This window comes from Rattus norvegicus, chromosome 3 (genome assembly GCF_021556685.1).
Source record: "Rattus norvegicus strain SHRSP/BbbUtx chromosome 3, alternate assembly SHRSP_T2T, whole genome shotgun sequence".
In the NCBI taxonomy this organism is placed as follows: Eukaryota; Metazoa; Chordata; class Mammalia; order Rodentia; family Muridae; genus Rattus; species Rattus norvegicus.
In genome coordinates this window covers 119,783,877-119,798,067 of record NC_141536.1, presented here as the reverse complement: position 1 = coordinate 119,798,067, position 14,191 = coordinate 119,783,877, and the positions used below count along the sequence as shown (strand labels likewise).

At 44.8% G+C, this 14,191-nt stretch overlaps 1 protein-coding gene across 2 annotated transcripts; it reads right to left on the bottom strand.

The window, feature by feature from the left end:
- Positions 1-600: 600 nt before the first annotated feature.
- Positions 601-13,924, bottom strand: Chgb (chromogranin B). Of its 2 annotated transcripts, XM_087648074.1 has the most exons (6): positions 13,613-13,724; positions 12,019-12,051; positions 9,268-9,314; positions 8,760-8,853; positions 1,578-3,331; positions 601-927 (listed from the first exon to the last, which is right to left on the bottom strand). In XM_087648074.1, the coding sequence occupies exons 1-6, from the start codon at positions 13,680-13,682 to the stop codon at positions 850-852; spliced, it is 2,076 nt and encodes a 691-aa protein (XP_087504200.1). In that variant the 5' UTR covers positions 13,683-13,724; the 3' UTR covers positions 601-849.
- Between the last annotated feature and the right edge of the window lie 267 nt (positions 13,925-14,191).

Sequence of the window (14,191 nt, the reverse complement as noted above, 5' to 3'; positions counted from 1 at the left end):
CTGGATGAGAAGGAAGGATGGGCAGGAAAGAAGTTTGAAGGAAGAGGAGGAGACTAGGACAGAAAGGTAGAGACAGGAGGGAGAGAGGGAGAAGCCTGTGGCAGGACAATATGGCAGGTGACGTTAAGATTCTGCTCTGTGTATTTACAGGTTGTTATTAATGTTCCTAAGGGATGGATGGTACCAGGCTTTGTATGTTTAAGTGGGCAATTATATCTTATCAATTGGGTCTAAGAGTATTGTGTTGTGTGTTCTTTTATGTGATGGTTTGAGTGTAGGAAAGTGTGCAGTGGCAGGAAACAATGGGCCGCTGCAGAGTTGGGATGTGATTCTGCCAAGATATCTAGCAGATATCTTGGGGCACCGCGGTGCGGACCTAGCGGGGTAAAAGACAACAATACTTCTTTTATTTTTATATTTTTACAACAACACTCAATCTCTTTCTGTATATCCTGCAGTATTTTACTTCAGAAACCTTGCCTTTTTTCTATTAAAGACCAACACATTCTAAGTCTATCTTTGAGAATATACTTAGGAGAATGGATTTCAAAACTGTACTCTTCCTAACTAACTCAAAGAAAGCTAAGAACCAAGAAGGGCTTTGTTTCAGGTAAATCTTTTATTGTTTGTGTTTCAAAGACAGTAACACGGTCATTGTCACAGACATGTGGAACATCTATTTTGCAGGAAGAATATGCTACAAGTCACGCTAGTCGCATAGCATTAGCATTCTGGCAAAGATTAGTGATATTTCCAACTGCATCAAACATTTAATAAATAGTAAATTCTGCTTTCTGCCTTTGGGTGAATCAATGCTGTCTTTCAGCGAATGGCTCGTCTCTCCAACTGTCAGCCCCGCTGGCTGAACTTTTCCGCTATCTTCTGCAGTTCCAGATCCATGGCCGCCAAGTTCTCCAGTTCCTTTTTCTGGGAAACAGAAAAGTGGAGCACTGATGTCAAATCATACTACTCCATCTCAGGGAGCTCTAAGGAGAAAGGGGAAACTTAGGTACAGTAGAGGCTGCCCGAGTCAGCCAACATCAGGGGTCTTCAAAGTGGGCTCTCAGAACGAGTGGATTGGGTAACCCAAGCAATTGCCTAGGAATAAGAGTCCCTAGGTCCCATATAAAACTGGGACTGAGAAACTCTGGGGGTCAGAAATCCGTGGGACTCTGATGTACTCTCAAGCTTGAGTGGCATCACCTGACATGATCAAATTAGGTCAAGGCGCTGTTTGGGAGGTGAGCATGCGCACTGGAATCGCCTGGTAGCCGCAAGGTGCTCAAGCACTGAGGTATACTACACACCCAGGCAGCACCGGCCTTCATCTGACAGAAACTCTGGAGATAGATCCCAGATACAGTAGTTTTCCAAGTTCTCTAAATACTATAAAAGAAAAGAGGAGGGCAGCACCCTGGCTGGATGATGACTGGAAATCAACCCTGTTCTGTGACTGGGGCACTCACATTCTCACAGTGAAATTTCCCATCCATCTCTCCCCATTATCAGACATGTTGATGCTAATAACATCAACCTTGATCAACAGTGTAATTCTAAGCAAAAGCCTCAAACCATACCTCTTCCTCGGTCAGAACTCTCTGGTCAGCCCTGTCCTTTTCATCTTCTGCCTCCTGGTGAGGCCCCATCTGCTCCTCTGAATCGTAGAAGTCGGGAAATTCGGCTGCCTTCTTCCTGTAGTGAAGGAGCTGGTCCAGTTCAGCCACTCCATCGTCGTATTGCCTTTTCAAGTCCAAGTGAGGGGCCCTGGCAAAGCTTCTCTTCTCATATCCCCAATTCACATCCTCCGAGAAGGGCCTTTTCTCCCACCAGTCATAGTTGTACTCTGGGAAGAAATTCTTCTCAGTCATTGTCACCCCATTTCCGTCTTCGCCGTCATCATCAAGGAAACTGTCATCTGGGTTGCCTTTTTTCTCAAAGTCGCTATTCTTCCACTGGAGAGGGTCAAAGTACGGGTTGAACAGCGCCCCTAGCCTCTTCCTCTTTTCAGTGGTGGGGTAGGGCGCGTATTGTCTGTCTGGAAAGCTCACTTCCTCCCTGCTTTCTTCCGGTTCTAGCTGCTCTTCCTGCTGCCACCATCTTCCTTGGTCCCCTTCCTCGTCATAGTTGAGGTAGTTTTTCTCCTGTTCCTGCCATTTGCTTTGTGGATACCTTTTTGCCGTATCTACTGGGCTTTCATGAACAGGGTCATGCCCTTCATCCAGGAGCCTTTTTTCTTGTCTGCTGTCAAGAGCAGGATAAGCTCCTGGCTCCCGCCCCCTGCCTCTGTGTCCCTTTGCCCCCTCGTAGCTCCTCTCTTCCTCAGTTTCTTCACTGTGTCTGTTTGCTGTGCTTTCCAGTTCAGAGTCGGGGTGGTTTCTCTTGTACTCCTTTTCCTGGCTCTCCTCACTCCGAGGGCTTGGGGCTCTGACCTCTTCACTTCCTCTGCCCCGGTACTGCAGTCCCTGGGGAGCCTGGAAGCCCGGATAGCTTCTCAATTCTTCCCCATAGTCAGGTTCTTCCTCTGAAGCCCGGTAGTGAGCTAGGTGGTGGCCCCTTTTTTCCCCTAAATTGGCTGTGGCCACATTTGCATCCTTGGACTCCCCAGCAGCATGTTTCCTTTCCTCAGACAGAGGACGACGCCCTTCGTAAGAGGGCTTGTTGGACTGGCTTCTCCAGTGGTGGTGCCTGGGCCTGCGTTTGGTTACTTCTGAGGTTGCGCCTTCCTCGCCTTCCTCGCCTTCCTCGGATTCTTCCTCGCTCTGGTCCTGGTCGGGAAGCTCCTGTGGTTTCTCCTGCCTCCTCGTCTCCTCTCCACTCTCCTGGCTGCTCTGCTCCCTGCTGTGTGTCTTCTCCAGCTCCACGAAGTGTGCCTCTGCTCTGGCCACTGACTCCTCTTTTTTCTTAGCTGAAGCTTCGCTTCTTTTGTTGGAGAAGGCGTTGTGTTTCTCTCCAGATTCTTCAGTGTGTTTCTTCTCCTCACCAGCATCTCCCCTATGCTCTCCCTTTGGATAAATCTTGCCTTCTTCCTCCTCCTCCTCTTTTCCGCCCCTCTCCTCCGAATGGCGTATCTTTGCTTCTTTGGACACTTGTTGGTTGGAGGGATGGAGGCTCTCCTGGTCATCTACTGCCTCTCGACTGTGTCCTCCTCCTCCTGTCCACTCCTCATTGTCTACCTTCGCCTGACCTGGAGAGTCTTCTACTGGAGCCCCTGTTTCCTCCCTACTGGAGGCCCAGCGGCCTACTGAGGCATCAGATGGGTCTCTTAGCAACCGTACTTCAAACTTCGAGTTCTCATTTTCACCTTTCTCTTCACCTTTGACCTCTTTTCCACCTATAATGAAAATATGGGAGTAAGTACAACTGCAAAAATGCTTGAGGGTCAAGTAGCAGCCTCAGTGGTCGCCACAGATCCCGAGGACCCTGGGAAAGAGGTACGCAGTAGAGGATGTGTGGAGTTCTTTGAAAAGTTGATGCTATGGAAACTCTTGGGCTGTGTTTGAATCTAATGAGCTCTCTACATGTTTAAACGTTTTAATAATACCTACCCGGCATCTCTATTTGTAACTGTCAATGGTAAAACTGAAACCCATATGCAACTTTAGGAAAGACTGGAATTTAGAACCGGAAGAACTCTTACAATTCATCCGGTTCCGCCTACTTGTTTTGCAGGTATAAAAGACGTGGAGACTCAGAGTGATATAATTCAGGACTGTTCTTTCCACATTTGAGTAAGGTGGAAAGGTTAGCATTGCACAAATGAATAGTTCTAACTGTAATTTAACTTTAAAAAAATAAGTAGCCAAAATAGGGAATATTAAGATTTAAAGGAGGATTCAAAATTTATTATCTATCAGACATTGTTATCCAGTCAATTGTGTGGACCCTATCCATCAGAGAAATGACAGCTTAAAGTCATTACTGAGCTTAGCTCAGTCTTGGGCTGTGCATTTCACCCTACAGTGGACTGTGAACGTCACAGTGGTCCCACATCATTGTATCAGGTAGTAATGGCAGAGCCCCCCCCCTGTAAGTTTGTACAGTGAGATAGCCCACTGATGCCCTTCTCAGTATCTCTAAATAATGCATGGCTACACCTTCTGATAAGAATGGAAAAGGTCTCTCTCTCTCTTCGCCCAGGCTCACCCAATCTACATGCTCCTCGGTGCTGAGAGTAAGTTTAAGTATGCTGGGCTGCCTCTGTTTCCTGAGTCAGCAGATGATGAAATCAGTGGCACTTGCTGCTCTCTTCTGTCCTTTCCCAATGTCAATAAGTGCTACATCCTCCCCAAGACACCCTATGAAAAGGATGTGGAGATCACACTGTCTGTGTTGTTAGTTGGAAGGGCTTAGGTTTCAACCTCTCTCACCAAGTTCAGATAGAGACCAGAAGCCAAGGCCACAGAGCCCTACGGGCCAACATCAACACCACCCACTGTGGGAGCCACCAGTTCTTTGTGGCTATTGAGCATCTGAGATGTGGCTTGAGCAAACTGAGACCTGATAGACACACCAGCTACCAAAGACTTCATACAAAAAAAAGAGAGAGAATTATTAAAATAACATTTTTGATAGATTAGGTAATATTACATATATGGAGTGATAAAATACATTAGATAAAATGAGATATACTACTGATGTTAATTTCACTTGCATTTTTTTACTTTTTAAATATGTCCACTGGAAAATTTGAAATTATATTTGTAGTTCATACTATTTTCCTCTCAAACAGCACGGATGGCTCTATTTGTTTTTAGATGGAAGTTTATTATACGTTAATAGGTGGGAGCTTAAGAGAAAACAAGCACAGCAGGAACAGAGCTTATGAGTCAATTTGAACTGATATCTACAAAGGACAAGATTTATCTAGTTTATAAAATATTCAGGAAATCACAGCTGGTTTGTACCTCTCTATTAGAACACAGCTTGACTTGATAATAATGTTCCCATGTCTACAAGGCTGCCGGAATGTCTTTGGACTTCCATATATGGCCATTTGAGTACCCACTCATCTGTCACAGTCCCTGCAGCATGAAAGAGACCATGATGATACTAGGAGGATTCTGAGTTCTATGGCAGTTTGGGCTGCAAGGTGAATGTAAGACTGAGTGACAAACCAAGACCTCGCCCCCCCCCCCAAAAAAAACAAAACCAAAAAAACCCCATGGTATTACATGAGGTGCTGGGGCAGGGCTATTTAGTCGAGGACAAGTAAGCAAGAAGGCTTTGGATGGTACCCTTGACTCTCTGTGCCCCCTTTGCAAACTCCTGTGGGGAAATACTAATAGATGCTGTGATAGTTTGGGGAGGGAAGGCCTTGGAAGGTTCTGGGCCCTGAGTGGATCCCTCGTAATGAGAGCAAGGTCCTAATAAGAGGACACATGAGAGCCACAGCCTCCCTTCACACAGGAGGGCACAGCGAGAAGATGGCCAGACAGCCAAGACGCGGGACCTTACCTTACCTTGATTGTGTACAGTAGCCACCACAGCTCTGAGAGGTTAATGTATATTGTTTAAGCCTGTGCGACTATGGTATCATCTGTAGCGCTCGCAGCTGATTCAGCCAGGCAAATGCTGATGTCATCTTCAGAGTTTGCAGAAGGACAGCAGAGGCCACATGCTCCTCTGATTTAAGGTGTGAGGTGTCTTAAGTGTGAAGAACAGAAGTGTTTTTATATTTTCCGTGTTAAATGTGTCCTGCCTATAGCAGCTTGTGTCTGGAGCTGAGTGCTTCCTCCTAAATTTAGCTCTAAGCCCAGCAGGTGAGACTGGGGAGGGCTGACTGGCCTTTGAAGTCTTAGTCAATCTGTAACCCCAAAGTGTGACACTTATTCTTGCTGCTGGGTTAAATGGGGAGCATATCTCATCCATCCTGTCGGGCAGAGTTAACCAGATCAACCTTAGCCAACCCTGGCCAGGAAAATCTTGTACCTGGTAAGAAACTGGACTTCTCTAAGCACCTTTAAACACCTCCCCCAAAAAGAAACACTCAAACCAAAACCAAACCAAACAAACAAAAATCAAAACCTACAGCTCATCCCCTTCCCCCAAATCCCTATTTGCTTACTGAGTATAGGAGACTGGGAGATGAGGCTTGGGGTAGAACACAGGCCGGACAGAACATTCCCTCCATTCAGCCAGGCCTGCAAGTCTGCCTACCAGGTTAGGAGAAAGAAGACTAGGGCCAGGAAAGAGAAAACTACAACAGTACAGGGATGGTGTGGCCCAGAACTGACCTAATTATCAGATGTCACTTTGAACAATCAAAATTTTAAGCAGGATGTGGCAGTGCATACCTTTAATCCCAGTACTTGGGAGACACAGGCAGGTGGATCTCTGTGAGTTCAAAGCCAACCTCCTGAATTCTAGGCTGGCCAGAGCTAGAATGGTGAGATCATGTCTCAAAAATAAATATATAGGGGCTGGGGATTTAGCTCAGTGGTAGAGCGCTTACCTAGGAAGCGCAAGGCCCTGGGTTTGGTCCCCAGCTCCGAAAAAAGAACCAAATATATATATATATATATATATGTAAATAAATGGAAAGAAAAATGATAGATAGATAGATAGATAGATAGATAGATAGATAGATAATTGGCTTGATATTTAACTGGGTGATAAAATCTTTATATAGCTTTAGAGACATACTTAAAAGCTGGACTTGTTCCTTACCACCACCAAACAAAAACAAATAAAAATTCAAAGTTTTAACTTCCCTTGGAATTTTGCAAAGTCTGAATACCAAAATCTGGTGAGAAAGTGTGTAGTTCTTCCCCCAGAGGATGAGAGTCAAGGAGCACAAGCTCTTAAAAGTACCCCAAGGCTGCTATGCTGCTGCTGCTGCTGCTACCGCTGCTGCCACTGAGACTAGGTCCATATTACTGCACTGCTGACCTGAGAATGGGCCCACACTGTGCTGCTTCCCTTAGTCTTGCTTGCTCCTTCATAGTTTCAAGTCTAGCCCGAATGAGGCTTGAAACTGCAACCCTGAAGGAATACTTCTGTCTGTCTTCCAGGCCACTTCTGTCTCTATGTAGTGTCCTTGTTAGAGATCTGAGCCCATTACTTTGATCTCTGGAGCAGGATCAACAGCCAGATCCCAGGGAACAATTGGCAAGCTGGAATTACCTGAGGGCTAAGCACCTGATTTTGGAGAGGAGCAGAGTAAGGAGTTCGGTAACGTTCCTCTGAGGAATCATGGTTACCTTATATGACTAGTGACCTTATATGACAGTGTAGGATGATGTCATCACACAGGTACGGGCAGGTACAAGATAGAACGAGACCTGTCATTGGACAAGAAGGAAGGATGGGCAGGAGAAGAGTTTTAGAGAGAGGAGAAGACTGGAGGAGGCAGGAGGAAACCATGGAGAGAACATGGAGGTTGACTTTAAGATTCCTCTCTATACACTTTCAGGTTGTTATGAATATTCTTAAGGGATGGATGTGAACAGGGCTGTGTATATTTAGGTGGGCAATTATATCTTATCAATTGGATCAGAGGTTAATGTGTTGTGTGTTCTTTCATGTGGCGATTTAAGTTTAAAAGGGTATGTGGCAGCCGGAGACACTAGGCCGCCACAGAATTGGGATACATATTTCTGGCATGGTGGCAGCCTGCCTTGGGAACTAGATGGGTAGAGAGATTGCTGCCAGGCGCAGAGAGAAGCCTTTGGCAATGTGGTATGGGATAGAACAAAGCGGGTGAGAGGCTTTTCTGACTGAGATGAAGATATCTTGGGGCACTGTGGTGCCAGACCTAGTGAGGGTAACAGACAGTATTTTTTATAATTTTACTGCAGCATGACAGGCTCTTCCCTCTTGTCTCCATCTGGTAAATGAAGACAGGGAAAAGGTGACAGCAAAATGGTTTGGCCAAAGGTAGTAGCATTTGCTTCCTAGGATGAATTAGAAGCCCCTTAGATAAATTGAGAAAGACAGAAGCATCCTATCTGGAATAGTATAAGGAAGCATCCATTCACTGTTTAATTGGGCTCCTCATGTCCTAGACCATCCCCATACCTGCCACAATTCTGAGGTAGATTGAGTTAACCCAGGTCACTCTCCAACTGTCCATGGTTTATGCATGAACCCCATGTGTCACAACCACAAGAGAGTTTGCCTTGTAATGGGAGATCTGAAAGGTGAAAAGAAAGCACCCACTGTACCAAGCTTACCTAAGAACTGCAGTGGTAGTGCTCACAAGAGCAGGATTTGTTTGAATTGGCTTACTTTCCTAAATGACAAGGACCATATAATTTTTTAAAAACTGCTAACAGCAGATACTGCTTACGCCACTGTTTAAACTTTGCTTCCCACAGCTCTTCACGCAGAGAAAATACTCTGCTCACCTCAGAGCAGTATTTCAACCTTGCTCTCCTCTCGCCTCCCAACACTTCCTCAGTCTCCTCCTTATCTACCCTCAAGCAAGCACCCCCACACCTCTCCCCACCCAAATGAAGGCTGGTTTAGTTTTTAAAATATATATATGAAATCAAGGAATGGATGGCCCAAAGACCAACAGTCGATCTCAATTCCCTTTTCTGAGAAAATAAGCCTAGAAAAAAAAAAAAAGGATTTTTTCCCACCAACAGACAGCTATGAAGGGACCGGAAATCAGATCACTGTCTTCCTAGGTACCAGACCAGTCAATCAACACTGTCTGTCAAATTATATCACAAGGATGCATTTGCAGGTGAGGTGGAGGCTGAAGGAAAAGGATTCACTGTAGGCATGAAGATCTTTCTGAAGTATGGAGCACTTACTCTTCCTCAGGACTTGCCGGCACTCAGGGGTGATGGTTGGAGCACTGGACTTGGATAGGGCATTTGAGAGGACTTCAATAATGCAGCGAGTCACCTATGAGAAACGTAAAAACAGCTGGTGTCACTGAAACACAGCTGGACCAGGGCCTCCTGTCACTAGAGGCTCGAACATGTGGCTAGAACTGATGCAAGATGCTCAGGGCAGGGACACAGACTTACAAGACCATGAGGAAGCCTCCCAGGGTACTAAACGACAGAATGAAAGAAGGCATTGGGTGGTGATAACCGAAAGAAGGGAAATAAAGACCTAGTTCTAAGCAGGTTAGACAGAAATTGCCTCTGTCCTCAGGAAGACTAAATCTCCCTAGGATGGATGTGTATGTTTACTACAGGAGGGTAATCATTTGTCCCAGTTTCTAAGGGACATGAGGGAGGGAGCTGTCAAAGGGAGTGAGACAGTTTAGGGTGTACATGCAAGTCAAGACTCAAGACCAACATTTCAACTTACCATTTCTTCATTGTGATCCCTGTTATCCACTGGAGCTGAGATGACAGCTTTGAAGAAGAAGACAGAAAATGTCTTAAGTTGGGTTTTGTTGTTTTTGTTTTTGTTTTTGTTTTAGGAGGTTGAAAGAACCATGTTTATCAAATCACCCTGCTTTTCTTGAGGGGGATGCAGACTGAATACTTAGCAGAACCCGTGGTTAGGATGACCTCAGTGATCATAATTTACTAGTTGCTTTTACACATGTGTGCACATGCATATACATGTGTGTATACATAAAATACACTGCTATTTCCCCCAGAAGTGCCTTGAACATATTTGGAAACAAATGCTGTCTTATAGCCAATAGAAATCAAATCCAGACCACAAATGAGGAACCTTCTTAGGTTTTGGCAATTTACCAAGTATTGTGCTGGCTGCACAGTTGTCCTGTAGTTGTGAAAAGTGTGCTAAGCTGTGCACTCACTCTGCACAGTTTTCTACATTCTGTGCAATAGTAATTTTTTAAATTGAAGTAGATCAGGTGCCATCTGCAATCCTTTCCCTCTGTCTACACCGAGTGGCTACAGATCTGAGGCTCTCTCCCAAGAAGATCTCCTCCCTTACACAAAGACACAGGTATTAAGGGTCAGGCACGTTGGTGCACACCTTTAATCACAGCAGAGGCAGGAGTGTGAGTGAGTGAATCTGAGGCCAGCTTGGTTTCCCTGATTTCCAGGACTGCATAGAGAGACCCTATCTCAAAAACAAACAAAAAACCACCACCACCAACAAACAAACAAACAAATCCCCAAAACACAAAAATAACAACAGCAACAAAACCCTCAACAATTACAACCACCCAAACCATGGATATTAGATCATTACTCACACAAGACCTTTGCTTAAGTGATCTGCATTCAAGGTTATAGTTTTCTGCAGTGTATACAATTGTATAAACACCACTAGAAATGTCAACTTCTCCAGCACATTGTTAAGGTTAGGATATCCAAACTGGCCTTTAAAAACCGGTTTAGGACAGTATGTTTCAAAGGAAAAATTAATGCTCAAGATTTTATGAGATTCAGCCTCCCTTAAGTCAGCATTTGGCATGTCTTTGCTGTTCAGGAACCAGCCTGAGTGATGAGCATTGGCCTGTGCCAGGAACCAGCCTGGGTGATGAGCATTGGCCTGTGCCTTATCTTCCTTCTCCCAATGAGTGCTGCTTTTGCTATTTCACCTTTCACTTTCCCTTTGTTTAATCCTTTCTGCTAGAGAAGCTCAAAGCCTCTACAAACATTCCCATCTCCACAAACAATCATTAGGCTGGAAAACACTTAAGGAGGAGCGATTTCCTTGGTCCCCAGAACAGAAGACCTAGCTGGGGCAAAAGCAAAATTCTCAGGCATCAGCCACTAAAGCTACTTAAATGCAGTTTATTTATAACCAGCGCCCTGACCTTTCTTCCACACCAAGCCTGTTCAAACACCTACTCACCACACCTAATCCATTGCCTATCAACCCAGAGGAAAAATACATGAGACTTGGACTATGTCTTAAGGGTCAAGTACTTTCCTAGTATATGTAAGTCTTAATTTTTACTACTTGAACCAAATAAAGGGGGAGGCAGAGGGAATGTTTCTCATTTGCTTACTTTACTAAACATCTACCTCAGTTGTTTCCAGGGTCTCACTGTTATCCAGCTTTATTAAAAGGTCACTTACAAATGTTTGAAAAGTGTTTAATAAACTGTGAAGAGAGACTCCGGTTCTTCCTCAAATGCAGGTCAGACAAAACCCGACTGACCAACTTTTGCACTCAGGGTTCTTGTGCCTGGCTTTGGAGGTTCTGTTGTTTTTTTCCTTTTCTTTGGTGCTGCAGACTGAGCCTAGGCAAGCGATCCCTCCCTGAACTAAGTAAGCTGCAGCCTAGGGCCAGTCGTTCATGTTCCAATGACTGCTCTTTTGAGAACATGCTCATTTTGGTGCTTCTCTTTTCTCACCTCAAATCTGTGAAATTCTCTGGAAAGAAAAACTATGGAAGAATTACTCCCCTAATAACTGAGAAATCACCCTTTCCAGGTTCAACTTTCCAGACCTTCTGTAGCAATGCAGATCCACATATATAGTTCTGTCTGTTGTCCCCCCTCCCCAATATCAAGTGGATAGTTTACCTACATTGCCAAACTATTAACCCTTGTCAGAGTTGATAGGCAAGAGATGTCTCATTGTCCTAGACAATTAGCAATTTACAACTTACTAGTATAGAGCATCCCTGTTTTCCCAAGGGAGACTCCTCAGACTCTTCTTAATAGAAAGGAACTAGGGTTTGCTTGTGGGGGTGCATTGTGTACCTTGGTGAGACTGACAAGTGGCATGCATTTCTTCCAATAGAATCTGTGAGAGCAAAGAAATAACTAAAGATATATTGGGTACCCTAAACTGGTTTAACTTATTTCTGTAGCAAATAACAAATACATGTAATGTTTATGGAAAAGTAAAATAATGAAATGATAAAAAAAATCAAATAACAAATCTGAGAATGACTTCTGAAGCATCAACACCCATAAGCCTGTTTGACTCGTGTGGAAATTACAGCTGCAAGATAGGTTAAGCATGTTCTCCAGCTAATAAACCATGGGCACCCCCAGATTCCACCAAACTTGTAAGTCAAACAGGATCCGCATAGCAAAAAGAATACATCTTTCTTGTAATGTGATACAGATATTCTGCTCTTGGCTTATTCATATTAATTTTTAAGGTGCACAGTACTTACCACAGATGGTTGTGGATGTCCTTTCAAAAAGCTCTAAGTGGTAGAAAATGAAGTAGATGATTTCTTGGGGTCCTCAACCATGATTTTTCTAAATCACAAACTGCTGGAAGTCTCTCATTGCCAGATATGGGGAGGAGGAAATGGGGAGATGATTGCTAGAATACATGGCATGTTTCTGGGTGATGAGCACATCCTAAAATTTGGTAGTGGAGATAGTTGTAACCTGTGGATAGCTGATACGACTGGGAGTGACATTTTGAAGCAGTGGGCTGCATCATGTGTGAGTAATAGCCTAAAACATAAGAGTATCATATCTCCATTTTTGTTACTATTAAATATGATCTTTTATTAGAATATTCCTCCATAAGAGGTATGAAATGTTTAACCACCACCAAAATGTTTAATTAACCAGTTAAACAATAGACAAAAATGTTACTGTTTTGTAATCTAGAACACAGTGCATAGTATCATCATTGTGTCCTGTTCAGCAATACCTTTCTGAAATACTTGAAAAATTCTAAGTTGCTCAGTTTGTTTTCTTTTATCAAATTAAGAATATGTATTGGTTGTTCATAAATGATATTTTAAAATTGAGGACAATGCGAATGCAGTAAATTACCATTGCCTTTCGTTTTGTCAAATATTGGATGAGAGATTCTGGTCAATCAAAGGCATATATATATTATTCACAGAGAGAGAGAGAGAGAGAGAGAGAGAGAGAGAGAGAGAGAGAGATGGATATCTCAATTCTACTTAGAAACCTTAGTCTCAGAACAAAAGACTCTTCTGAGGCCATTCAAAGAGACAAAGAGCTGCTTGCTTAATTTACTGTTGTACTTACTTTTCAGTATCCCAACACAAACACACTTTAAGCCATCAGAGATCATTGAGTGAATTTAGAGTAGTTTAATACTCAGCACCACAGCCTTCCACACACAACCGTCAAATATTAACTCCTTCTGTTTTCATCCTTTGAAATTGACTGAAACATTTATTTTACTACTCCAGAGATACTTTCATGGGTATAACACAGTCTTGTTATTTTTATTTCTAGAGCTAGCACAGCTTCCATTCATAAATCAAAAAACCAAAACAAAACAAAAAACCGACTGGCTTAAACGTGAATTGCCTATCTTAAGAAACATAAATACAAAGTGTAACCCTGGAAACAGACACACGAAGACCTGCACACACATATATGACATGCTGAGGAAAATGCCTTTCCATGCACATGGATCTAGTTCTAACTCCGAGCCTTTATAATAATAAAAGAAACTCTGCAGGGGCTAACTGCATGCATTCCCACCCTGCTGTGGTCAAGGGGCTGTCAAAAGTCACAGGGAAAATCAAACTGCAAAGCCCCTCTCTAGCCCTGTAGAGAACCTGACACCTCTGCAGAGAACACAGAATGCGGTTTCGCTTCCGAGGGCCGCACAACCCCTGCGGGAAAGCAGGAAAAAGCTGGACAGCTCTTGCATCTCCAACTCAAAGCCAGGCGAGGCAAGGGAATCAGGGAAAAAGTGAGGCAAGACATAGGGTGAAACCCGGTACTTGCAGCGCCGGGAGCTGTCCGAGGTTCTGAAAGCCCACTCACCAGCCAGAGCTGCTGCGCCCAGGAGGCCGAGGAGCATGGCCCGCTGCATGGTGCCGCTCGCCAGCTGCATGTAGGAGGAGCTCGGCGGGTGCGGGCTCCGCAGAGCAGCTGTGGCGCGGTGGGCGCAGGCCTGGCTCTTATGAAGGGCAGGCGGGGTGCAGAGCCCGGGGGCGAGCGGCGGGCGGGGGCGCCCCTCGCTCAGCCCTGACGTCACGGAGCAGCCCCGAGGCGGCGCCAGCGGGCGGTACCTCAGCCAGTGCGCGTGGCCTTGCGCAGGGTCCCAGCAGGCACAGGCAGGGATGTGGGGACGCCAGGTGCTGTGGATCTCAGGCAAGGGGGGGCAAGGGTCCAGCTCATGCTGCCGCGCCTGCGCTCCAGCAACTCCGCCACAACTCCGAGCCTGCAGATGCCAGTTTGAGGCTGTGGGATACTTGTGCGTAAATGATAGGGTCAGCTTGATTTTTCTTCTGCCAAGCTGAGGAAGATCCTTGCTTGGAATAAATACACGGGCGGTTCTTAGACCTTTACAAGAGAGTAATGGCTCCAAACCTAAGTGTGCAGCCAGGAATGTGTAACCTG